This window comes from Eurosta solidaginis, chromosome 2 (assembly GCF_040869045.1).
Source record: "Eurosta solidaginis isolate ZX-2024a chromosome 2, ASM4086904v1, whole genome shotgun sequence".
NCBI classification, from domain to species: Eukaryota; Metazoa; Arthropoda; class Insecta; order Diptera; family Tephritidae; genus Eurosta; species Eurosta solidaginis.
The window spans coordinates 14,171,348-14,196,015 of NC_090320.1; the positions used below are offsets into that span (position 1 = coordinate 14,171,348).

The window sequence follows — 24,668 nt, forward strand, 5'->3', positions numbered from 1 at the left end:
TGCGGTATTCTGCCACTTTAGTAGGTCGGGGTGAAACCCTACCAAAATGGCTGGTAGGCTAATGCTGCACCTGCCCACGTCCCGTTAAAACCGTGGCGGGCCTCAAGGTACGTTCCGGCTCCGTCGCCGTTAAGTTGGTGGTGTAGGTGCGGTTGAAGATTTTCCCGCTTCGCGTCCGGTCTGGCTCTGAACGCATTACTCATAAGGTAATGCGTCAACCCTCGCGTGGCCTCCCTGCGTAGCATAGATAACCACGAGATCGTTAAAGGGCGACTACACAATCGGCTCCGGATAGCGGCCTTGAGGGGGGACTTTTTTAGAATGGACAATACTAATACGAATCCGCCAAGGATGGGGTGCGGAAGAAGAGCGCTTTTGATGGAAATCCGTCAAATCAATCTTCAGCACTCTAAGGCGGCTTCCGCAAATTTGTTGCTCTGCCTTGAAAAAGGCGGAGTGGATATAGTCCTTGTCCAGGAGCCGTGGCTGAGTAGTAACGGCAGTAAGATTTCTGGATTAAGGACTGGAAAATTCAACACCTTGGTGCATGCGGAGGCAAGTAGGCCTAGATCCTGTGTGCTTGTTAAAAAAGAGATTAAAGCTTTTATTCTCTCTAATTTCAGCAATGCTGACGTAACCACGGTCTGCCTCGAGCGAGGAAGTAATGAAATGTGAGTGGTCTCAGCGTACATGCCCCACGGGGACGTAGTGGGACCACCACCTGCGATACTGGGTGAAATCACCGCTGAAGCAAGGCGGAGAGGTGTTGGCGTGATCATCGGTGCCGATGCAAATGCCCATCATAGCATTTGGGGAAGCTCGGATACCAACACTAGAGGTGAGTCTTTATTTACTTTTATTGTAGATGAGGGACTTTGTATATGTAATAGGGGGAATGACCCGACTTTTATTACTGCGTTAAGGGAGGAGGTCCTGGACCTCACCCTGGTTAGTAGAGAACTGGAAGGTCGGATATCTGGATGGAGGGTTCTCAACGAGCACTCCTTCTCTGATCACCGATATATTCAGTTCTCAGTGAACGAAGAACGTCCCGGTAAAATATCTTTTAGGAACCCTAAAAGTACTAACTGGGACTTGTATTGTAGGAAGCTGGGAGAGCTACTGCCTGCGGTGCCTATCATTAGTTCGGGCCTGTCCGAATCTGAGATAGACGTTCTGGTGGAAAACTTCACCTCGGCAAGCAATAGCGCCTTTCAGCTGTCCTGCCCATTGAAAACTTACAGGGGGAAGGGCAAGCCGCCCTGGTGGTCGGATTCTCTTGACGACCTAAGAGCGTCCAGTCGGCCGCTCTTCAACAGAGCCAGGAGGAGTAAATTACCCTCGGACTGGGAGCTCTATAAGGTGAGTCTGGAGATTTATAAATATGAAATAAGGATAGCCAAGCGAGATGCATGGCGAAGCTTCTGCGAAAACGTAGAAGGCTGCAATGAATCCGCGAGATTTAGAAAAATACTCTCTAGGAACCCCGCTCCTCTGGGGTATCTGAGAGATGATGGTGGGGACTGGTCGATGAGTAGCGAGGAGTCCCTAAGGCTTTTACTGGACAATCATTTTCCCGATGTCCGAGTTGCGCAGGGATCTTCGCCTGCATGGTCGGCGGTCGTTGGCCATGCAGAAGTGCCTGCCATTCCAATACGGGAAAGTCAGATAACCTGGGCTATAGGGTCGTTCAAGCCCTATAAGTCTCCGGGCCCGGATGGAATCATTCCTGCGCAGCTTCAAAGGTCTTTGGGGATTTCCTGCCGCTGGTTGGCCATCATATATACTAACTGCCTCAGGCTTAACTATATCCCGAAGTCTTGGCACACGGTTAGGGTTATTTTCATTCCGAAGGCCGGCAGAAGCTCTCATGTATCACCTAAGGATTTCAGGCCAATCAGTCTCTCGTCGTTTCTTCTTAAGACGTTTGAGCGGTTGATTGACCTGTACCTACGGGAAAGGATACCTCGGGGGTTACTGTCGGCTTCACAACATGCGTACTGCAAGGGCAGATCGACGGAAACGGCTCTCCATTCGATTGTAAAGCAAATAGAGGGGTCCCTAGAACACAAAGAGTATGCTCTGGGTGCCTTTCTAGACATCGAGGGAGCTTTTAACAATGTCTTACCGGGGTCAATCGAAAGAGCTCTGGTGGGTTTAGGAGTCGAGGCGGCTCTGGTTGAATTTATTAGCAAACTTCTATGCGGCAGAATTGTCGCAGCGGAGTGGGGAGGGGCCATAATTAAGAGGAAGGTGTGCAGGGGCACGCCACAGGGGGGTGTCCTATCTCCTCTCCTCTGGGTTGTGGTAGTCAACGAGCTTCTTGTGGAGCTGGAAGCCAATGGTTGTCGGGTGGTTGCCTATGCAGATGACCTCGCTATCCTAGTCAGAGGCAAATTTCTGGGCGCCCTGCGCGATGTTCTTCAGGGCTACCTGGATACTGTGGCTAGGTGGGCTGAATCATGTGGATTGGCGGTCAACCCGGGAAAAACGGAATTGGTCCTTTTCACAAGAAGATATAAGGTGCCCGATTTCAGAACTCCCTCGATTGCAGGGGTACCGTTGGTACTTTCTGATAGGGTTAAATATTTGGGGATTGTTTTGGACAAGAAACTGTCCTGGAGACCCAATGCGGAAGATCGGGCCAGGAAGGCCGCCATTGCCTTGTACTGCTGCAGAGGAGCTATCGGAAAGAGATGGGGACTCTCGCCAAGAATAGTACACTGGCTTTATGAGATGGTGGTCAAACCGATTCTGCTATATGGGGTGCTGGTCTGGTGGAAAGCACTGGACACGGCGAGCACCTCCAAAATGTTAGTGTCAGTGCAACGGACGGCGCTGATCGGTATCAGTGGCGCTCTCAGAACAACGCCTACCTTGGCACTGAACGTCATGCTGAACATATACCCAGTAGATATTGCGGGAAAGGCGGCCGCGGCAAGGTCGTTGGTCAGGCTTCGTGATATGGGATATAGACTTTCTGACCGCGGACACTCTAGCCTTCTTACCAGTTTCGACTTCATCCCGGACAGAACGGACTACTGTATGCCGATAACAGCTCCCTATACAACCTTCACCCCAGTTATTCCAGAGAGAGAGGATTGGGGAAGAGGAATTATCTGGGGCATGGGACCGGTTAACTTGTTCACGGATGGGTCAAAGCTGGATGGAAAGGTTGGTGGGGGGGTCTTTTGTCAAGAGCTAAATTTAAGCCGCAAGTTTAAGTTGGCTGATCACTGCAGTGTATTCCAAGCGGAAATTGCTGCGATTAAGGATGCGGTGGATGGAATGCTATCCAGTGCTACCACGGTTAGGGAATTTAACATCTACTCTGATAGCCAATCGGCTATCAAGGCCTTGAGCTCAACTACAGTGCGATCGAGGGTGGTCTGGGAGTGCCTGACCTCGCTTGCGATTGCATCGAATTATTTTACAATTAAGATTATCTGGGTCCCGGGCCATAGTGATATCCCGGGTAACTGTCAAGCGGATCTCTTAGCCCGCATCGGTACAACTGAACCGGATGAAGATGGCTGTAGGGACTTCGGGATCCCGCTGGCCACCTGTGGATTGCTCCTCCATAGCTGGGCCTCGAATCAGCTCAGCAAACGTTGGGCGGATACCACGTCTTGCAGGGTAGCAAGATCTTTCTGGCCGAAAGTGGATGGCAGGAGGTCTGCTGAAATAATTGGGTTCACTAAGGCTCACCTATCAATGGTCATTGGGGTTTTGACAGGGCACTGTCCCATGGGTATCCATGCGTTACGTCTCTATATACTGGAAACTCCATCCTGCTGCAGCTGTATGGAGGATGATGAGGTGGAATCACCAAATCACTTTATGCTTGATTGTCCAGCTTTTGCCAGAATTAGGCGAAAGTACTTCGGTCGCGACTCACTTGGATCTCCCGAGGATATATCCAAAGTTGAGATCGGTATCATTCGGAGCTTTATCGTTGCTACCCAACGATTCTCTAAGTAGCTGGATCTAGGTCACCGTTATTTTTGGTGTATGTGGTATCACAACGGACCTTCGTGTTGTCCAAGTGAGCTATCCTTATCAGGGAAGCTACCACCTAACCTATCCTATCCTATCCTATGGTCAAACAAAAAATGCCGCTGGCCTAGGGCTCGTACCACACTTATGGTTCACAAATTATCACTGAGATATACTGTATTGTAATGTTATGACTGGTAAATTACTTAGATGGCAAATATTTAATTCTACTACACCCACCTACGCATTTTCACACTTCCCTGTCTTCTTCAGGGAGTTTAGAAGAAAAGTGAATTTCTGCCTATACGAGTTGGCGATGGCGAGAAGCGATTTGCGCAACTTGAGGGACGGCTAAGGACGTTTAACCAACCAAGCGCCTATTATGTGACTTTGATTTATCTGAATAGTTTCAAAAGTAGTTCCAAAATTGTCTACCTTTTACTCTTCCACTCCTCTGTTTTTCTCCTCTCCTGTCTCCATACCTATTAGTTTACACCTTATTTCACAATTCAGTTTTTTTCTTGATTGTTCTCATCCGTTCCCTTGCCTTGTCTAACTCACTTTCTACTCCTCTCCCTCTCTTTCTCCTCCTCTCACTGCTTGGGTTTTCGCACTTTTCACGCATCTCCTTCTCTTTCTCCTTCTCTCGCTTCCTCTCCTTATATAAGATTAGACTAGAACAGGTAAATTTATCTGCCTTCGGCGAACTGCCATTTTATAACTCATTTAAACTCTAGGCACTAACGAGCAGAACAGCTATGAACTAAATAATGAACTAGTAAGTTGGCTGACTGGTTTTTATTTTCACTGCAGGGTAAAAAGTGTTTAAAAGAAGAAGCAGTATATTTAAAAGCGCTACGATGTAAACAAGCTTCAATTTTATTAAAAAAATTTTAGGCACTTTCATAGGAGTTTGAACAATGTTGTAATCGGCTTTTATAAATTAATTCTTAGTTAATACTTTTTGGCTTACACATGCACACAAGCGTACTAAAAAATTATGTACTTAAATGTTTGATTGTGTTAGTGAACATATATTCAACACACAAAAGTCGAAGTTTTTTCACACGAAATACAAACAGCTGCGCGCTGGAAAATCGATAATTAAATATTTTTTGTCGGTTTACATAAAGAAAGTTCATGAGTCACATATGAACATATATACGTCGATAAATATATATTCTCAAGTTAATGCAAGTACGCTGTTAACGTCGTTTCAATGCCATTAATGTCAATGAGTTTTTTACGACCCCGGAAAAGGTGATTGAACTCGCCGCACTGCGCACACAAAAATGACCCTTCACTAGCCACAAACTATAAAATAATGTCACTTGAATCACACAATTTTACTGCCACCTTCCCCCTTCGTAACTCTTTTTCTATACAATTTTCTACTCAACAAATTTCCACACAATCCTCTATAACAATCTTTTTCTCGTTCCTTTTGCTAAGCGTTATTGTAAATCACGCAGCTGTTGTTTGATTTGTACTGTTGCTACTTTTGCGCCTGTAAGTATGCTTCACCTCTAGTTTGGCTTTAGTTGCACCTGCCGTTTTTTTTCAAATATAAAAAAATTCTACCTATTTTATTATGTGTCTTTATTACTATTGTCCTTTAATAAATTGTATAGTTTTTTGTTCTATTTGCTTTTATTTTGTTTTGTTTGCTGCACTTGTCGGCGTCCGGTAACTAAGCAATCGTTGCTGTGTCTACGTAGACCACAACAAATCGTTAAGTTGGGTGAATGGTGGTGGTGCAGTAAGGGGTGTATTTTTTTATGATATTGGTGTTAAAATGTAAGTCATTTTACTTGTGCATACTTTTTAGTTTACAATGTGGTTAAAATGCTCTCTAAATGTGCGGAATCGAGAAGTTTTGAAAAAAAGGTAAATAGGAAGATATTGGCTAATAATATTTGTTTGAATTGTAAACATATTTGGTCACGGTTTGATATAACATAGGAAGCTCTAGGTAATTAGACACACAGAAAAATATTCAGGGAGTAGACATAAACTAAACCCGTATTGGCCGCGCTGCGACTCTAATTTGAAAAACTTTTTTATCATTGAAAAAAACTTGCGCTGTGGTAGGCGGATCATGCTATCACCACACTACGGCAGCCGGCCAATGAGATTAATCAATCAGAATAAAATGTAAAAAAAGGGCGTTTCAAGGCCTACTTATTAAAAGAGCTTTTGGGAGACACAAGTAACGTGATATCTCTGTTATTCAAAAAGCTGCAATGCTCAAATTTTTAAGGCAAACTCTCGTAAGGACGACTTGAACACGTATACAAAAAAAAAACTTGAAAATGGAAACGCCTACGCCCACTTGGTATGGTCATACCTTTTATAGATCGTATTTCTTTATTTTTGATGTTTTAAGAAAAAACTCTGAATTTTGTGACTGAAACTCTGCAATCTCAAAAACGTTTTCGAAAGCGTTCGAAAATTCAAGAACATTTTAAGAAAAATGTTGAACTTTTTATATGGTGTTCTCTGTCTAATCTAGGAAATCTAAAACCCCCATCGAAAAAAATTAAAAAAAATCAATGCGAAGTTTTAAAGACCCATAACTTAAGCTTTTTCAGACTAAAATCGATGGGGCCAAAAAACAACATTCCCATAAACATCAAAGAACTAGAGCTTACGATTTCTCGAACTTATTTGAGAAGAGATTTCGCGCGAAGCTCGTTTTCTCGCGAGTTTCTTAAATCCAGATATACTGATAAAGCTTGCGAGCTTCTCGAAACTCCGTGGTCTTTAACCGATCCCGTCCATTTTTACTAGAAATATAAGGACAATATGTGTACCCAATTTTGTTACGATATGTAAAGTTTTCTTCGAGTTATGGCTCCCGAAACATTGAAAATTGATTAGACAAAAAAGGGGCGATGCCACACCCATTTTTTTCAAATTTAAGTGTTTTCCAATTTAGTGTTATAATTCAATATAGAAAGTAAAATTCTATTAATACAAAGATCTTTTTCGCTAAGATATAGCTTATTATCTTCGTCCACGACCCTTTTAAAAATCTTTTATATAAAAGTGGGCGTGGTCCTCAACCGATTACGTTGATTTTTCTTCAAAGCATTCCTTATAGTAAACACAACCTCTCTGCCGAATTTTGTTACGATAGGTTTAACGATTTTTGATTTATGATTAATAATATTTGTAAAATTGATTTTATCACAAGTGGGTGGTGCCACGCCCATTTAAACAAATTTTTTCAAATTTTTTCAAGGGTCTCAATATCAGTCCACATGCCAAATTTCAGCATTCTAGTTTATTATTTACTAAATAATCAGGTTTTCTGTGTTTTCCAAAATGTTATATATATAAAAAATGGGTGTGGTTATCATCTGATTTCGCTCTTTTTTTATAACAATCTATTCTTGGTCCAGATAAGCTCGTGTACTAAATTTGGTGAAGATATCTCAATATTTAATCAAGTTATCGTGTTAATGGACAGACGGACGGACATGGCTCAATGATGATTTTGATGAGTTCGATATATGGAAGATTATATATATCTCGATTCCTTTATACCTGTACAATAGGGCGGGTCGATTTAAAAATCGATCATTGCTCTGTGAAAATCGTATTCTAGGGATCGAAATAAGACACTTTGCCGAAGGAACCATACCTCTAAAACTGATGTCCCCCATTGGGTCGAACTTTTGGGTAGGGGCAATTTCAATTCTACCTGCTGTGTCTTGTGGTGACTTAAAAAAAACAACACAAGCAATTTTACGATCTGCAATTGTGTCACAGTGATACCTTCATTTTTTAAAACGGTTGAATAAAAAACCCACACAACTATGTTTACGACATGCAAATGCATCACAGTGTTGCCTTGGTTTTAAAAGGGGGTTGTAAAAACGTTAATTTCTAATAATTTTTTTTAATTTCTTTTCTATTACTAAGTTAAATTCATTTTTTCATTTACATATGTTCTGACTAAATAAATTTCTAAAGAGAAAAATAAACTCCAAAAAGAAAAAACATAGGTATTTCAAAGTGGGATTTTTCAAAATTTGCCCCTACGACCCAAAGGGGGGGACATCAGAATTCGTTTTAGAGGTATAGTTCCTTCGACAAAGTTTCTTATTTTGATCCCTAGAATATGATTTTCACAGAGCAATGGGCGATTTGCCTCCCCACAAATCGACCCGGCCTACTGTACAACCAACCGTTTTCCAATCTAAGTTAATATACTCTGTGTGAAAAGCACGCTGAGTATCTAAACACTGTTTCAAAGTTTTAATCAAAACTGTCTTAAGCTGAGTATAGATACGAGTAATTAATTACAAAGTGGCAATTCGTTTACACAAATGAATAAATAGAATAATATTTAATAGTTTGAAGCTCAATTACACCACCTTTTCTTTTTTCCCTGGCGAGATTGTGTCATTTATGATATTTGCGATATTTTATTTATACAAATTGACTTTCAATCAGGATATCAGTTAAGCACTTAATCACTTGAGACTTCAATTTAGATTTAACTAAACCAATCAAGATCGCAGCGATAAGTTGCAACTGTTCGGCGCGTTAAATGGCAACTGATGAAGTCAGCTGGCTTATTACCTCATTATATTACGACTTAAAGTTAGCAGGCGCATGGATACGCATAAACCTCAAAATAATGTACAAAGGCATGCAAGAGAAGCTCTAATTACTATAAATAGCAACGAACTTACTTACCGTCTTAATGTAAATAATTTTGATAGTTCAAACATTTTTGGAAACTTTCTCAGCTAAATAAAAGAAATTTGTATAAAACTGGCGTTCGTACGCAAATCGTGTCAAAAATAAATTTCACAAACACTTTCAACACGAAGACTTATGACGTCAGCCAACAGCGATTGTGTGATTAAAAATAGAAACGCATTTAATGTTTTATGTTTTTCTTAACTAAGAATACTTTAGAGAGTACAACAACAGTTTTTAATTTTTATTTTTGTTTTATGTAACGCCGTAAACACAATTAAACCGCCCGTTCAACTCAAGACAACTGTACAAAATGTCCAACTACATAAGAGTCCAAGTTTGCTGACGTATTTTTTGGTATCGCTTTAAGTAAATACCTTCATACAATATAAATACAAATACAAATACAAAGAATAATTTCTGTAAAACGTGGAATGCGATGTGGTGGACATATAACATGTGGCATATGGCATGTTGCGCCTTCGTATGTGTGTGTGTGTGTTTGTGATTGGCTAGCAATTGTCGTGATCTATTTTGTAATGCCGGTGGTGGTGTTTTGGTTTTGTATTTCATATGTAATGGCGGTATGCCGCAAAATGGCACATGGAATTGTTGAATTTCAATTAGTTAAAGTTACTCATACGCCGTGTAGGCGCTTACTTTGTTGAGGGCATGGTTGCCACTTGCGCTAATTTTGCAGCAAAATTGGTAATTTTGGTTAGCGCCAAAAGAGAAAGGGAGAGTGAATGGGGAAGTATAAGTTGAAGAGAAAAGGAGAAGGATATAGAGGAAGGAAAGTAATGGAGAAGTGAAAATTAATTGGAAATGGAATGCGAAAGGTTAAAGAAGATGAATACGAGGAGGAGGAAGAAGAGGAGAAAGAAAAAGAAAGTGAACAAAAAAAGGAGGGAAAGAGTAAGGTGAAGAATAGAAATAACAGGATGTATAGGAGAAAAAAGTGTGGAGAAAGCAGAAAGAGAAGGGGAAGAAAAGGAAAAAGGGGAGGAAGTATAAGAAACGGGCTAAGTAAGACAAGTGGAATAAGTTGCCGGAAGCAGAAGTGGAATAAGAAGAAGAAGAAGAGGAAAAAGAATAAGAAGAAGAGGAAAAAGGGGAAGAAGGAGAACACGAAGGAGAATAAAGATATTATGAAATAAAATAGATATTATGAAAAAAATAAATAAAAAAAATAAAAATTAAGAAGATAAAAGAGAAGCCGGAGGGAAAAAATACTATGCAAACTGGGGAAGACGGAGAACATGAAAATTGAAGATAAGATAGGGAAGAAAAAGAGCAAAGGAATACGAAAAACAAGAGACGAAGAAAAGGAGAATATGAAGAAAACATGGGGTGGAAATCATGAAGAAATAAAGATGAGTATGCGCAAAAGGAATTTAAGTAAGATGAAAAGAACAATAGAAAGAAGAACATGAAGAAAGAGAATATGAGGTGGTGTGAAAGAAGAGAAAGGTAGAGTAGATGGAATATAAGAAGTTGAGAGATAAAAGGAATAAGTGAAAAAAGGGGATGGATTATAAGAAGTTGAGAGATAAAAGGAATAAATGAAAAAAGGGAAGAAGTGTCAGAAGTTGACAAGGCAAACGATTAAGAGAAGAAAAAAAGAACACAAGGAGGAATGAGTAAAATAAAAAGAAAAAGTTGGGAAAACGAAGAAGAGAAAGAAGATGGAGGAGAAGCAGAAAAAAAAAACTAAGATGACTGAGAACAGAGAGAAAAGGCGCAAGGGGTATAAGAAACACTAGAATCGAAGAAGTAGAGGAAGAAAAAGAGAAAGAGGGGTAGAAAATGGAAAGGTATAAGGTGACCTATGTGAAAACAGGAATAAATAAAAAAGGAGAAAAATGAAAATAAATGAAATACAAGAAGTAAAACAAGAAGGAGAAGAGGATGAAGACGAAGAAGAAAATCAAGGGTAAGCATTTAAGCATGAAGAAAAAGATAAAAGAAGAAGCAAACAAGGAGGAGGGAGAAAGTGAAGCAGATGGAAAAGAAAAAGTGGAGGAAGAAGAGAAAGAAAAGGAAAAGAAGACCGAACGGGGAAAAAAGAATAATTCGAAAAAGAGAAAGGACTAGACAATGAAGAAGACAAAAAAGGAATAAAAAAGCGATCATTAACAAAATCTAAAGCAAAAACAGCTACGAAAGGAAATAGATAGTCAGAGTAATGATGACAATGATGTTGATAATGATAAACAGAAAAAAGAAGAATTCGACGTTAAAATAAGATGCTCAAAAAAATTTAGAATAATTCATTGAAGCCTCTTTATAGTTACAAACAACATTACAGCAAAAACTAAGTATATGTTTACACTTACGACTGCAGATGCGAGTGAAATCAGCATGTTTCAGGCTTAAAAATAAAACTAAAGTTTCTCACTCGACGAGCCATGGGATGAAATTACCAACTCAAAACATTGAGAATACTTACAACGCCGTGAATTGAATATAGGTTTTAATAGCGCTACGAAAGCTAAGCCCTTTCACAATTCTACGTTTAATCCATTGCGCGAATGAAATTATAGTGTCGTATGCCGAAAGAAGCAACTAATATTATTTATTTATTAAAAAAAAAAAAAACAATATGTGGCAGCCATGGTTTTGTGTAGCCGGTCAAACAAGGGGCTAAGTGCAATATGCACGCAAAGTCGAATTTATATCACATCATGCTACTTTATAAAAGAATTCTGTAAGTAAACTTCACACCACTTTCGTTGTGGTTGTAATCGATAAACGCAGCAGTTATTGCCGACAGCCACGCTTACGACTGATATGCGTGTTTCAGTAACAAAACTTAATTAAAATATGCGTGTACGTATCCTTCAAATCCATCCCTTAATTATAGATTAGATTAGGAATTATTTTGACTATTACCTTTGTTCACATATACATACATAGATAGGAACAGAGATGTACGTACCGACACACGGTGGGGTATCTCATCAATTTAGCTGGCCAAAAGTCGATTTTTCAAAATGTTCCAACTTTTTTTTAAATATACTCCCTGGCGTTCCTAGATGCCCACTGAAGACTATACATACCCCGAAACCCATCTGCAACGTCAACGGAGCTGGCCGCGCACATCTAAATTTGTATAAAAATTGTGCGTAGTTCGATGTATTTTTGGATTAAAAAGCAATATAATTCCAAATACTTGTTCACTTGTTTAGCCTTAATCAAATATAGTTACATTTTCTTTTAGGATACGTAAATGTGGTTTTAATTTATATCTTACATTTTTTTATAAAGTTTAATAGCAAAAACGGCTGCGCATACCCGCGATTTTTTGGGTGGTGTTCCATTATACTTTCAAAATGTGGCAACTTTGTGAACACATCCTCATGGCAACACCTAGGTGAAAAGTCTTAAAATGTAATACTATATCGATGTACGAAATTTGATTCAAAAGGGTGAAGGCGTTTCCGAGATGGTAGTGCATATACAAAGAAATATAAAAAAGAAGGTGAGGTGGCAACCCTAAGTGGCAACCCTACTTAAAAAGTCAATAGAAATGGTGATTAAAACACCTTTCGTTTGATATCCATATTGACCTATCACATGTAATGTCAAAAATGACCCAGGGTTCATCCGAAACCGAGGGCCCGATCCACAGAAACGACTGCGCGGAACACCGTGAATTTACTGTCAAATTAAAATTTAAACATAAGTGTCTGCTGTATTTTAGACATAAATAAATCTTAATATATAAAAAACACGTGTCACAACATTTTCGGCCGCGATGGACTCCTAAACTACTGAACCGATTTTGAATTAGTTTTGCACCCCGTGTGTAGTTTGATCTAACTTGAAACATAGGATAGGTTATAACTCAGTCTATAGTTGCAATATTATTTTATAGCAATTTTTTTTATTTGTTTATACGCAATAATAAAATGTTACGTATACGCAGTGGTGTACCTCTTTTCAGTTGGTATGGATATATTTGCGCACGTGCTTGTTTAACTTTACATATATATATATATATATATATATATATAGCATATCGCCAGGGCCGGCGAAAGGGGCCCGCGGTTTCTGAGGGTGCCCGCGATTTGAGGTATGTACTAACACATTTTTTTTAATTCAGGAGAGTCTTTAGTGTTTCCACGTGCAATTTTTAAGCGGAATTTCAAAAGCAACGAATATCTGCATTTGGGGGAGTGGATAAAAGGATTAAGAAAAAGTGAAGAGGGCGGGAGAGCAGAGTTAGACGGAAAAAGCTCATTAAAATCTATGCAGATAGGCCAAATTTAGGGCAGAACAATGTCTGCCGGGTCTTCTAGTAACTAAATAAAAAATAAATATTTCCTTTCATAACAATGAAGTGAGACAACCGCTTTTTGAACAGAAATAACTGCTGTTTTAGTTTTGGCCAGCTAGGTTGATCAAATAACGCACCGTGCGATATATAAAATAAATAAATGTAAGGCGCGATAACCTCCGAAGAGAGTTTAGGCCGAGCTTCTCTACCAATTTGCGTTGTGCTCCTTTTTTAAATTTTCCCTACAAACTAATGGGATGGGACCTACTTGTTTTTATGCCGACTTCGAACGGCATCTGCAAGGCAGATGAGTTTTAACTGAGAAGCTTTTCATGACAGAAATAATACGCAAACACTGTCGTGGGGCGACCCCGCTTAGTAAAATTTTCTTCTCATTGAAAAAACTTGTTTCAAAAATCACACCACGGCGTACCGATATGTATATAGTTCCGATTAATCGTGAAGGAATCAGGAAATGTTCTCTATGGGTTAAAATAGCTTAGAGCATTCGATAGACGCAAAAGCCGAAGGAGTAGCAAACTTGTTCCTGAGAGAGTTGGGCTGATAACAGACGATTTTAATTACGGAGTGTACCGGATTCAATTCAAAAGACTGCCCTATCGGTAACACCTCCCTGCCTTAGGGTAGAGTTTTTGCAGTTTGAAACTTTTTTTTAGCAACAAATTAAACCAAAACCGTTCCAAAACTAGTTTATTTTCATTCTTCAAGAACGAAACCCTTTGCCTAAATTTTGCTTAGTAAGGTAAAGAAAATGAAAGAAAAAAGAGTGGGCAGTCATACAAAATTGTGCCCGCGAAGTGTGGGGTTCGTACCTGAAAATATTAGTATGCGGGAGCAACGAACCAATTGCTGCAAAGAACTGACACGTCAGAAGTCCTCCCCAGAAGCAGGCTTAGTTATGAGGAGTGCGGGTTGAAGGGCTTTGAATGTTCTTTAGACATGCCTGTCGTAAGGGATGACTAAAATCCACAGACGTAAAGTTTCAAGAAGTCAAAGAGATATTTTCCCAAAGCCCTTCTATTGCTATTACTGGATTCAATGCGGCCAACCATGCAGCACATTACTATTACGGCAACAACCACGATATGAGATAAACGAGAGTTATGCTGAAATGTACATACATACATACATAAAAGGTAAACTTTACTAGCTATATTGTCTTATGCGAAAGGATAAAGACGTTGCGACCGAGCAAGTGACCTTATAGATTTCAGATTTGTCAGAAAGTGGTGAATGTAGTTTGGTTTCATCTGGAGCGGTTAAGCGCTGTTTAATGCTGAATGTTTACCTAGTGCTGTGTCTTTGACAGAGCTTCTCAAACCCACAGCTTCTTAAGATGTGCTCTATACATACGATAGGCACTCAGCAGCGGCGCCAGCTTCACACTAACTCTGCTTATAGGAGACAATCCGTATCCTATATGCCGTTTATAAACTCAGTTCTTCAATAGCTTAGTCAGGAATTCATCCACATTGCAGATAATACGGGAATTATATTTAAAAAAATGTCCCCTCCTTTGTTGTATGAAAATTTGGTATACGGCTTTCTATATAAATATTTCGAGTATAAAAACAATTAGCGAAATACATTCATTTGCGTCATAGTGCGACTGTTTAGGTCGCCAGAGCTTGTCTGATGTTCGCACATCTGATTTCGTATTCTGTCCACCACAGAATTTCGCTTGTAATCATTTGCTTTGCGGTCTGTATAACATTTATAGCGTTTTAGCATGCGGTAACATTACTTCCGTAAATAAACAGAGGGTTACAGAAATATATATACACACTTTCACACATACATACATACATTCGACAATAGAATGCCAAGCACACGCCATTAATTCAATCGATATTCGCATCAAAGGAAGGCTGATCTAACGGTTTGTGGCGCGCTTTTGACCTTTGTATAAAAACGTTGGTGCTGTTGTTGACACGAAGTTTGAAAATTGTTATTATTGTTTTGAGTAAAAAAGTTAGGAAAAGTGTGGTTATATTTCTAGCGGCTTTTTTTAAAATACTATTGAGAAATTCGCTGAATTTACCTTTTACCCAAACTAACCTGCTTTTTCTTTCCAACACTTCTTCGTTGCCTACTTTTAGGCGCTGAACTATAATTTTATTTTTCAGGGTGTGTCACATTTCTATTTCTGCAGGGTTTACAAAATTCTACATTTCAATTCCACGAATTTGCTTATTTTCCACCTAAGTATCGCAACCGCAGCCCTCTCTCAAAGCCATTTAGACGACTTAAATTTGCATAACTACCACTTCCTATCATATATTTCTGCATTCTTTGGGCTAGTTTTGAATTTTCTTTTTGCTTTCTATTTTACTTCACTTACATTGCTTACCTGCTTATTTGCTACTCTTAGAATTTGTTAGCAATCTTGATTCTTGTTACGATAATTGGAGAATATGAGCAAAGTGTTCAAGTATAAATATATAAGTACGCTCTCAGTGCTTCAGTGAGTAATGGTGTGGTAAGTGGTTTGGCTAATTAGCATATTTTGGTGAGAGTTCAAATTTTGCTTTGAGCAAAAGTGGTGTTGTGGAATTTGAGCTATGAGTAAATTCTTAGCCAGGATGGCATTAGCGGTTCAGCAGTTTGAGTGTTTTCTAATAAGGCTGGGCAGTTAGACAGCTTCGCCACAGAGTTTTCATTGTAAGTATTTGTCAGGTAACATATTTTTAGGCGTCGACCAATGCAAGTTTGCGGCAGCTATCAAGCAGTTAAGGAATTAAAGTTATAGTCAATGATATATAACACAGGCTCAAAACTGAACTTAGAGGGTCATCTACGTAAGCATTCTGAAAAAATCCGACACTACAGCCGTGTGAAAAAAGAAGGATGATAAGGCCCTTATAGGCATTCATAAAAAGGCGTCAGCTTATTATGTGAGGGAATGCAAAGTAAATCCCGTTCATAAAAACAAATACCCCAAACTTGCAGTGGACGAAAGCAACCTTCCAAGGGAGATGCATGCCATGCTAGGTCAACTTCGATCTGGACACTGTAATAGGTTTACCTCTTACTTGTCCAAAATCAACACCGACAAACTCAATGTATGTAACGCTTGTAATGTATCCCCACATGACATCAACCACCTTTTCAATTGCAACGTGAAAACAGCACCTGTAACACCCTCTCGGGTCCAACCCTGTTTAAACTGCAAGCTTCCTCGGAATCTCGTTGGAGCATATATATGACAATTAGTAAGTGGTCGCACCTACTGGACGGAATGAAGCACTGCTACAACATCGAAAACAGTGGATATTGGGAGACTTGTATGATTTTCGGCATCGAATCCCCTCTGGAAGATGTTATTTTTTTAGCTTATCCCACTTTAGGTTTCACTAATATAGAGAGCTAAGACTATGGCTCTTGAGCTATCAAAATTATAATTTCCATAGAGTACCAGAAAATCGCGCTGTAAAAGTGATTCATCTCGAAATACACATGTCCTGCCGGCCGTAGTGTGGCTCTCTGCATTACTGTGGACCAACCACTGTAACCTCACCTACATTCCAGCGTAACATCGCATCCCAACTTACGCCTAAAAGTATACTATCATATCCCAGAAATATGAACTTATGCAAACTGACCAAGAGTGAGCGATCACAAACTATCCATTTGCGACGCGTAATATGTTAAGAACATTTATGCACTTAAAAATTGAAATTTTCTGACTTCAGACTATCCACCGCTGACAACCCGCCTGTAGTGGATGTGCGTACTTTACTGACCTATATGCTCAAAACTGGCGCAATAGGTTATACCTCAATCACTACAATGCAAACGAGTCTGCATTCCCAGACGCGATCCTTTTGTCAAGTGGGTACGATTAGATGATTCAGTTTTTTTTTATACTCAGCGTGATTTGCACACATAGTATATTAACTTTGATTGGATAACGGTTGGTTGTACAGGTATAAAGGAATCGAGATAGATATAGACTTCCATATATCAAAATCATCAGTATCGAAAAAAATTTAATTGACCCATGTCCGTCTGTCCGTCCGTCCGTCCGTTAACACGATAACTTGAGTAAATATTGAGATATCTCCACCAAATTTGGTACACGAGTTTATCTGGACCCAGAATAGATTGGTATTGAAAACGAGCGAGATCGGATGATAACCACGCCCACTTTTTATATATATAACATTTTGGAAAACACAAAAAACCTGATTATTTAGTAAATAATATACCTGAAATTTGACATGTGGACTGATATTAAGTCTCTTGATAAAAATTTGAAAAAATTATTTAAAATGGGCGTGAGACCGCCTACTTAGGATAAAATCTATTTTACAAATATTATTAATCATAAATCAAAAAACGTTAAACCTATCGTAACAAAATTCGGCAGAGAGGATGCCTTTACTATAAGGAATGCTTTGAAGAAAAAATTACGAAATCGGTTAAGGACCGCGCCCACTTTTATATAAAAGATTTTTAAAAGGGTTGTGGACGAATAAAATAAGCTATATCTTTGCAAAAAAGAGCTTTGTGTCAATGGTATTTCTTTTCCCAAGTGGATTTATAACAGTAAATAGGAAAAATTCAATTTTTAAAAAATGGGCGTGGCACCGCCCCTTTTATGACTACGCAATTTTCTATGTCTCGGGAGCCATAACTCGAAGAAAAATTAACGGATCGTAATAAAATTGGGTACACACATTTTCCTTATAGCAGACAATATTTCCAGGAAAAATGGGCGGGATCGGTTAAAGATCACGGCAACTTAGATATAAAGCAAATGTAAAAGGGTCGTAGACTAGAATAAAAAGCTATAACTTAGCAAAAAATAGTTTTGAATAAATGATATTTCACTTATCAAGTTTTATTGTAAGAGGAAATGGGGAGACATTTTTTTTAAACGGACGGTGCCATGTATTATGTAGAAAAGTAATTTATCGGAAATGAAATGTACAACTGAAGCTCACGCTGAGTATATAATGTTTGGTTACACCCGAACTTAGACACCTTTACTTGTTTTTTAATAAAATCCCTAATTTCATATTACTGACGCCTAATTGGGAGCACCAAAGACGTAAGCGGCTTGAAATTTCCCGCGGTAGTCATGTCAGTCATAAAGGGCGACCAATATCTACAGACATGCAGGTTGGAGGCTAGAAAAAATTATTTTTCACGCAGTTGGGCTAGTACCGAATAGTGGTTGTATGGGAGCGTATCGAATTTAATACGGCCTAGAACCTGTAACACTCTCTGAGCATCCATGCCTTTGATGTTGAAAATAACCAAATATTTTCCGGAAAACCTTTAACCCGAACACTCCAATCACAACCTCATCATCTTGAAGCGAACTTGCGTCCTTTTGGAATTCCAACAAGCAGCCGGTGCGAATGTCGAGTGAAGATTGCATTTGGTGGGGCGCATTTCGACAGATTGTGTTCTCTTTTAACGAGATTTCCATGGGGAGCTTGTCGAAACATTGTGAGCTTATAGGTTATTTAGTTAACCCATAGTTGCAGTATTCAAATACTTTGTAGCCGAGTTCCTAAGAGTAGTTATTCCATATGACAGTTTTAACCGCAAATACAGAACTGTTAGAACAAAAACTCCCCCGTCTTCTTCTCCCCCCCTCTTTTCTGGCAGCAATCGTGCAGGTCAGGGAAACAGACTCTTAGTCCCTGCCTCCGTTTGCACCGTCTGCCAGCACAGAATATATAGGTTTGCGACATCCGCTCAATGCAGCTCCTGCCTTGGGTGGTGCCACTTTCCTAGATGTTCTGGTCTCCGCGACGGCAACTCCTCGACGGGTTTCATCGCGCCATGTTGCCAGGTCGCAAACCCAAATCATCCGGGTACCCCAATGCTTGCCCAAGGGCGCCCAGTCCCAAGGCCACAACAGCAATTGCGTCCTGGCCTTCCACAACCTAGGCGTAGTCACCCCTCACTTACCCCTAGAGTGGCGGCGTCACCCTCATGCACTTCAGAATTCTGCAGTTCAACGGTAATGGACTAACTGGGAAGATTACGGAGATAGTCGATTTCATGAAGCGGCACAACATCCGCATTGCTGCGATTCAAGAGACTAAACTCACAGCAAGATCTGCATTGCAGACCTGCTCTGGTTATAATGTCCACAGGAAAGACCGCGAGAGCGGAAATGGAGGCGGCCTCGCGTTTATAATACACCACTCTGTGCAATATCATATCTTTGATCCTGGCATCGACCGCAGTGACAATGTCTTAGAACGTCAAGGCCTATCTGTCCGGTCAGGCGATGCAAATCTAGAAATCATCAACATCTACATCCCTCCTGTCACCTGTTGTCCCAGTGGATACCGCCCTAATATCGAGGCCTTACTCACTGGCAACAATCGCATTATCTTAGGCGATTTCAATGCCCATCATGATCTATGGCATTCAAACTTGCGGGCGGACAGTAGGGGTGAGATGTTGGCGGATCAAATAGACGAAACGACGTTCTGCACAATAAACGGAGACGCCCCCACACGTATGGTAGGAAGCTGTCATAGCTCGCCAGATATCTCAATCGTAAGCGCAGAACTCGTAAAATGCGTCAACTGGCAGCCGATGGTAACATTGGCATCCGACCACCTGCCCATACTTATTTCGTTCGAGCGTACCGCCGACTTCATCGTCACCGAAAAACGCACTTTCATAAACTTCAAAAAAGGAAAGTGGGAAGAATATAAATCTGCAACAGACAGCAGCTTTGCTGCCCTCCCTATCCCGACTGATGCCCGCCAAGGGGAGCGTGCCTTCCGTAAGGTCATTGAATCCGCCTCGGCACATTTCATTCCCGCCGGGAGAATTCCCGAAATCCGGCCCCACTTCCCGGCGGAGGCCGCGAGCTTAGCGAGGGAACGCGACCTTATAAGACAGCTTGATCCTGGCGACCCCCAAATAAGGGATATAAACCAACGCATCAGATTGCTTGTGGACGAACACAAGCGGGCGAAATGGGAAGAGCACCTAAGAGGTTGTAACCTCTCTACCGGTGTAGGTAAACTTTGGTCCACCGTAAAGTCCCTATCGAATCCGACTAAGCACAAAGACAAAGTTTCCTTCGCCTTTGGCGATAAGGTGCTGTCGGATGCGAAAAAATGCGCGAGCGCTTTCTGCCGACAATATATAATGCATCCTACGGTCGACAAAGATAGACGGAGAGCCAATAGACACGCACACAAACACAAACTCAGCGCGTCACCAATTACCATCACCACTAGAGAGGTTGAGGACGCCATTGGTCGCGCTAAACCATCCAAAGCAGTGGGCCCAGACGGCATAGCCATGCCGATGCTTAAATACCTAGGGAAAGAGGGTTTCAAATATTTAGCGCATGTCTTCAACCTGTCTCTTTCCACCTTTGTCATACCCGAGAAATGGAAAATGGCCAAGGTGGTCCCGCTACTAAAGCCTGGGAAACCAGCTAACGTAGGTGAGTCATATCGTCCGATATCTCTCCTATCGCCAGTGGCAAAGACGCTTGAAGCCATTTTGCTCCCTTATTTCCAAGCACATTTGCAGCTAGCCCCTCATCAGCATGGCTTCAGAAAACTCCATAGCACTACCTCCGCGCTAAATGTCATTAGCACCCAGATAAATTGCGTTTTGAATCAATATCCCCACCATAGAACAGTACTCGTAGCGTTAGACCTATCAAAAGCTTTTGATACGGTCAACCATGGCTCGTTACTGCAAGACCTGGAAGGGTCCACCCTTCCCCCATGTCTTAAAAGGTGGACCGCAAATTATCTGGGTGGTCGGCAGGCATCGGTGCAATTCAGAAACGAAACATCAAAACAAAGGAGAATTAAACAAGGGGTGCCACAGGGTGGTGTCCTATCCCCGCTTCTGTTTAATTTCTACATATCTAAGCTACCTTCACCACCGGAAGGAGTCACAATCGTTTCCTACGCCGATGACTGCACAATAATGGCCACAGGCCCAGGCCCAAAGATCGATGAGCTATGCAATAAAATAAACGGCTATCTCCCTGATCTCTCCAGTTTTTTCGCCTCGCGAAACCTGGCATTGTCACCGACTAAATCTTCCGCGACCTTGTTTACAACATGGACGCCCCAAATGTCGACCATATTGAACATCCACGTCGATAGCACTACGCTACCGACTGTCCTACACCCCAAAATCTTGGGTGTGATGTTCGATCAGGATCTACATTTTGGTGCGCACGCAACCGCAATTGTTCCAAGAATTCAGAGCCGTAATAAAATCCTCAAATCCCTTGCTGGCAGTACCTGGGGAAAAGATAAAGAAACGCTCTTGACCACATACAAAGCAATTAGCCAGCCGATTACGTGCTACGCGTCACCCATATGGTCGCCAAGCCTAAAAACCACCCACTGGAAGAAACTACAGGCCTGCCAAAATACTGCTCTCAGAATCGCCACGGGCTGTCTTCTTATGTCCGCAGAACACCATCTGCATAATGAGGCGAGAATACTCCCCATCAGGGAGAGAAATGAGATGCTGACCAAACAGTTTCTGTTGAATACCCAGAAACCTGGGCATCCCAACAGACATCTGATTGACGAACCAGCACCGCCTAGAGGCCTAAGGAGTCATCTCCGTAAGCATTTTGAGGAAATACGGCACCTGAGAACCCAGCCGTATGAAGCGGAAAAACGCAAGCAGGTCCTTGGTGAACTCCATAGACAGGCGTCGGACCTTTATGTCGGGAATTGCCCGGTGAATCCAGTACTTGAAGAAAAATATCCAGAACTCGCGGAAGAGGAACGAATACTCCCCAGGGAAATGCGTGTCACTCTTGCTCAACTTCGTTCTGGATACTGTAACAGGTTAAACTCTTACCTATCCAGAATCAACCCCGACATACAAAATGTATGCCCTGCTTGCAATGCAATCTCTTTAATTGTAATGTGGAACCAACGCCTCTAACACCCCTTTCCTTATGGTCCACCCCTGTTGAAACGGCAAGTTTCCTTGGACTCCCGTTAGAGGATATTGATGACAATTTGTGATCGGTCGCGGCTATTAGGTGGGGCGAGCATTGCTACAACAACAACAACAACAACAACAACTCATTAAAAGCAGCACAAACAATGTTACTGATATGTACATGCTTCCGTTTCAATAAAATAATTCATTTTGGCTTGGAAGGACGCACAATGACAACTGTTTATTAAGTATTTGCTAATGGCATTACACGTGTAATGTGAATTTATTTCGTGCCTGTTACTCTATATGCGTATTTACTAAAAAAACTGTTGCATATTTCAAGGCGTTTTTGCGCACTCATTTTACAAAAATTACGCCTAAAGGCCAAGGTTGAGGAACATACAGAATAAGATATATATTCCAGTTGAACTACGTATGTCGAAGAACATTGTGGGGGGGGGGGGGTGAGCTTAGTTGAAGATTGTCAAAAGTAAGGTTCTCATATTGATGTTTAGATGAGCTTAACCGTTTGGGAAGAGGACACAATCGAGAGAGTAACAGAGAGGTGTTATGTCACAGAGTGGTGTGATGTCTTCTCTACTCTTTTCGTGGAAGTAAACGACCTTCTGGTAGAGCTAGAAGAAAGTGGCTGCCTACGAGGTTGACTTGGAAATCCTTGTCAGGAATAAATTTCTGGACAATCAACCCTGGCAAATCTTGCACCCTCAACTGGAGGAGTGTCATTAGAACTTTCTGTTGGAGTTTAATATTTATAGATTATATTGGCGGGAAACCTATCTGAAGGGCCAAAGTAGGACACCGGGATGAGAATTACTAGTCTAGTGGGATGCAACGGACAGTACTACTTGGTATAACCAGCTCCCTTAACTCGGTATTGAATATCCTGCTGAACAAGAACCCGTGGTCATCCCCTCTATATAGTAGTGGGAAAAGGGGCTAATTTGTAGCTTTAGAAGCTTGGAAAGAAGGAAATATTAAGTTGGCCGATCATTGTCTGCTGTCAGTGCTGCGGTTAACGATGCGATGGATAATATGCTGGGATGGAAGAGCCAAGGGGACATTTTTAATGTGTACAACTAATTTAGATATTTGTGGTCTACTCTATATAGAAGGGCCTCGTTTAGCTAAGCAAATGCTGGACCCACACTACCACTTGCACAGTGGCGATATCCATCTGGCCGAAAGTGAAAGTAAATAGCAGCACTCTTTCAAAAATAATGGATAAAATTAGTCTCACCTTCCCGGATTTTGACGTGTCATTGTGCAATTTTAATCCGCGAGGTACGTCTTGGCATGCTGGAAAAATTCTCCTGCTACAACTGCGTAGAGGACTATGAGCTGGCTGACCAGCGTTTGCCAGATCTAGACGACAGTGTTTCTGTGTAGGTTCACTCGGATCTTCAAAGGACTTATTCAAGGACCGACCCTCTAAGTAACTATAGCTTACGCTGCCGTTACTTCATATGGTATCACAACGGGCCTTCATGTTGCTCAAGTGAGCTCCCCTGCCAAGATGGCTAACATCCAACCTAACCTAACCTACATCTGAATCACCCCGTGACGAACAATTGTTTAAAGGAACGATTTCTTATAACAACAACTTCATTTTGGCCCACTTCGGTTTAAAATGCCTGTTTACTTAGGTTTTCATGAGTCCTTATGCTCCCTTAGCAGGGTGGAGTACTGTTTATTTTTGATAAGCATACATCATGTCGACTCCACCACTTGAGAGGTAAAAAATACCCGGCGTTATGACAAACTATTTAGGAGAGTGTTGCGGTGCTTGGGAGGTCTTAGTCACATATTCTGGTACTAGCCCGACAGGAATGTTTTTTTTTGAAAAGGTCGGGTCTGTAGATTTTAGTCACATTTTAAGACGCTGGGCTTAGCCACATGCTTTTCTTTGATAGCTGTGCACTTAGTCAGCTAAGCGAAATCTGTGCAGATACTTATCATTCCTTAGGGCTACTAAGACAAATTACCAGTGATAGCTTGGAAAATTGCTTCTGTAAAAAGTTGCATTACATATGTTAAAGTTTCTATCCATCTGCGCTGCACGGCTTTCGGCAGAGTTCATCTCAATGCCCTTTGCAGGCTGGTGTCACCGGCAGTGAATTTGGGATCACGACGAATAATTTTGGAGTCCAAGTGAACTGACAATTTGTTAGCCTTTAGGCAATGGTAAAGCTCTTAGCAATATCTTTACCAAAATACTGTAGCCAACATCTTTGAAAGCAATATCATGTGTATGTTTTTCCGGCCGTTATTATTACGAACTCCGTAAACCCTTCTTAAATACAAGCGACCTATATCTGTGCATTTGCTTCCTGCAAATTACAACCTCATTTTGCTTAATGTAATCGTTTTGAAGTTTTATGTTTAAACTTGAATATTCGACTAATTTTAGGCGCACTTTTCTTAAGTTTACACCACAAACAAAAACATTGCATGCGACCTTGAAAATATTTCATTGCAAAAGTCTAAAATTATAATGCAGTAATTAAAGTTTCTACCTCATTATCTGTGAAACTTTGCACCGAAAAATGTGTTGCAAAGTTTATTTAGCTCACGAAGTTCGGTTTTGTTTGTTTGCGTACATTTGTACCATATTTTAGCATACTTTTGCTAAACTTTTGACCTTTAAATGAACTTAAAATTTGCGTGTGTGCAGCGTATAAATTTAGTTATTGTTTTATAAGTAGCTTTATTGAAAAAAAATCCGCAA

At 40.8% G+C, this 24,668-nt stretch overlaps 1 protein-coding gene and 1 long non-coding RNA gene across 6 annotated transcripts in view; one reads left to right on the forward strand and one right to left on the reverse strand.

Annotated features, from left to right (window-relative positions):
* The window catches only part of LOC137239337 (uncharacterized), a 222,814-nt gene that overhangs the window by 71,405 nt on the left and 126,741 nt on the right, over positions 1–24,668 (forward strand). The gene's annotated exons all lie outside the window — the stretch shown is intronic.
* LOC137239325 (cyclin-dependent kinase-like 1) overlaps positions 1–24,668 on the reverse strand; it is a 54,172-nt gene that overhangs the window by 29,417 nt on the left and 87 nt on the right. Inside the window, exon 1 of one of the 5 annotated variants that reach the window (XM_067764497.1) lies at positions 8,704–9,005. The exons of 1 other annotated variant lie outside the window; for it this stretch is intronic. In XM_067764497.1, the coding sequence (XP_067620598.1) occupies positions 8,704–8,738 (35 nt within the window). In that variant the 5' untranslated portion in view covers positions 8,739–9,005. Of the gene's footprint in view, positions 1–4,969; positions 5,341–8,378; positions 8,540–8,703; positions 9,006–24,668 lie in introns of those variants that run through there. 3 more of the 5 variants (XM_067764498.1, XM_067764494.1, XM_067764500.1) reach the window with 3 other exon arrangements.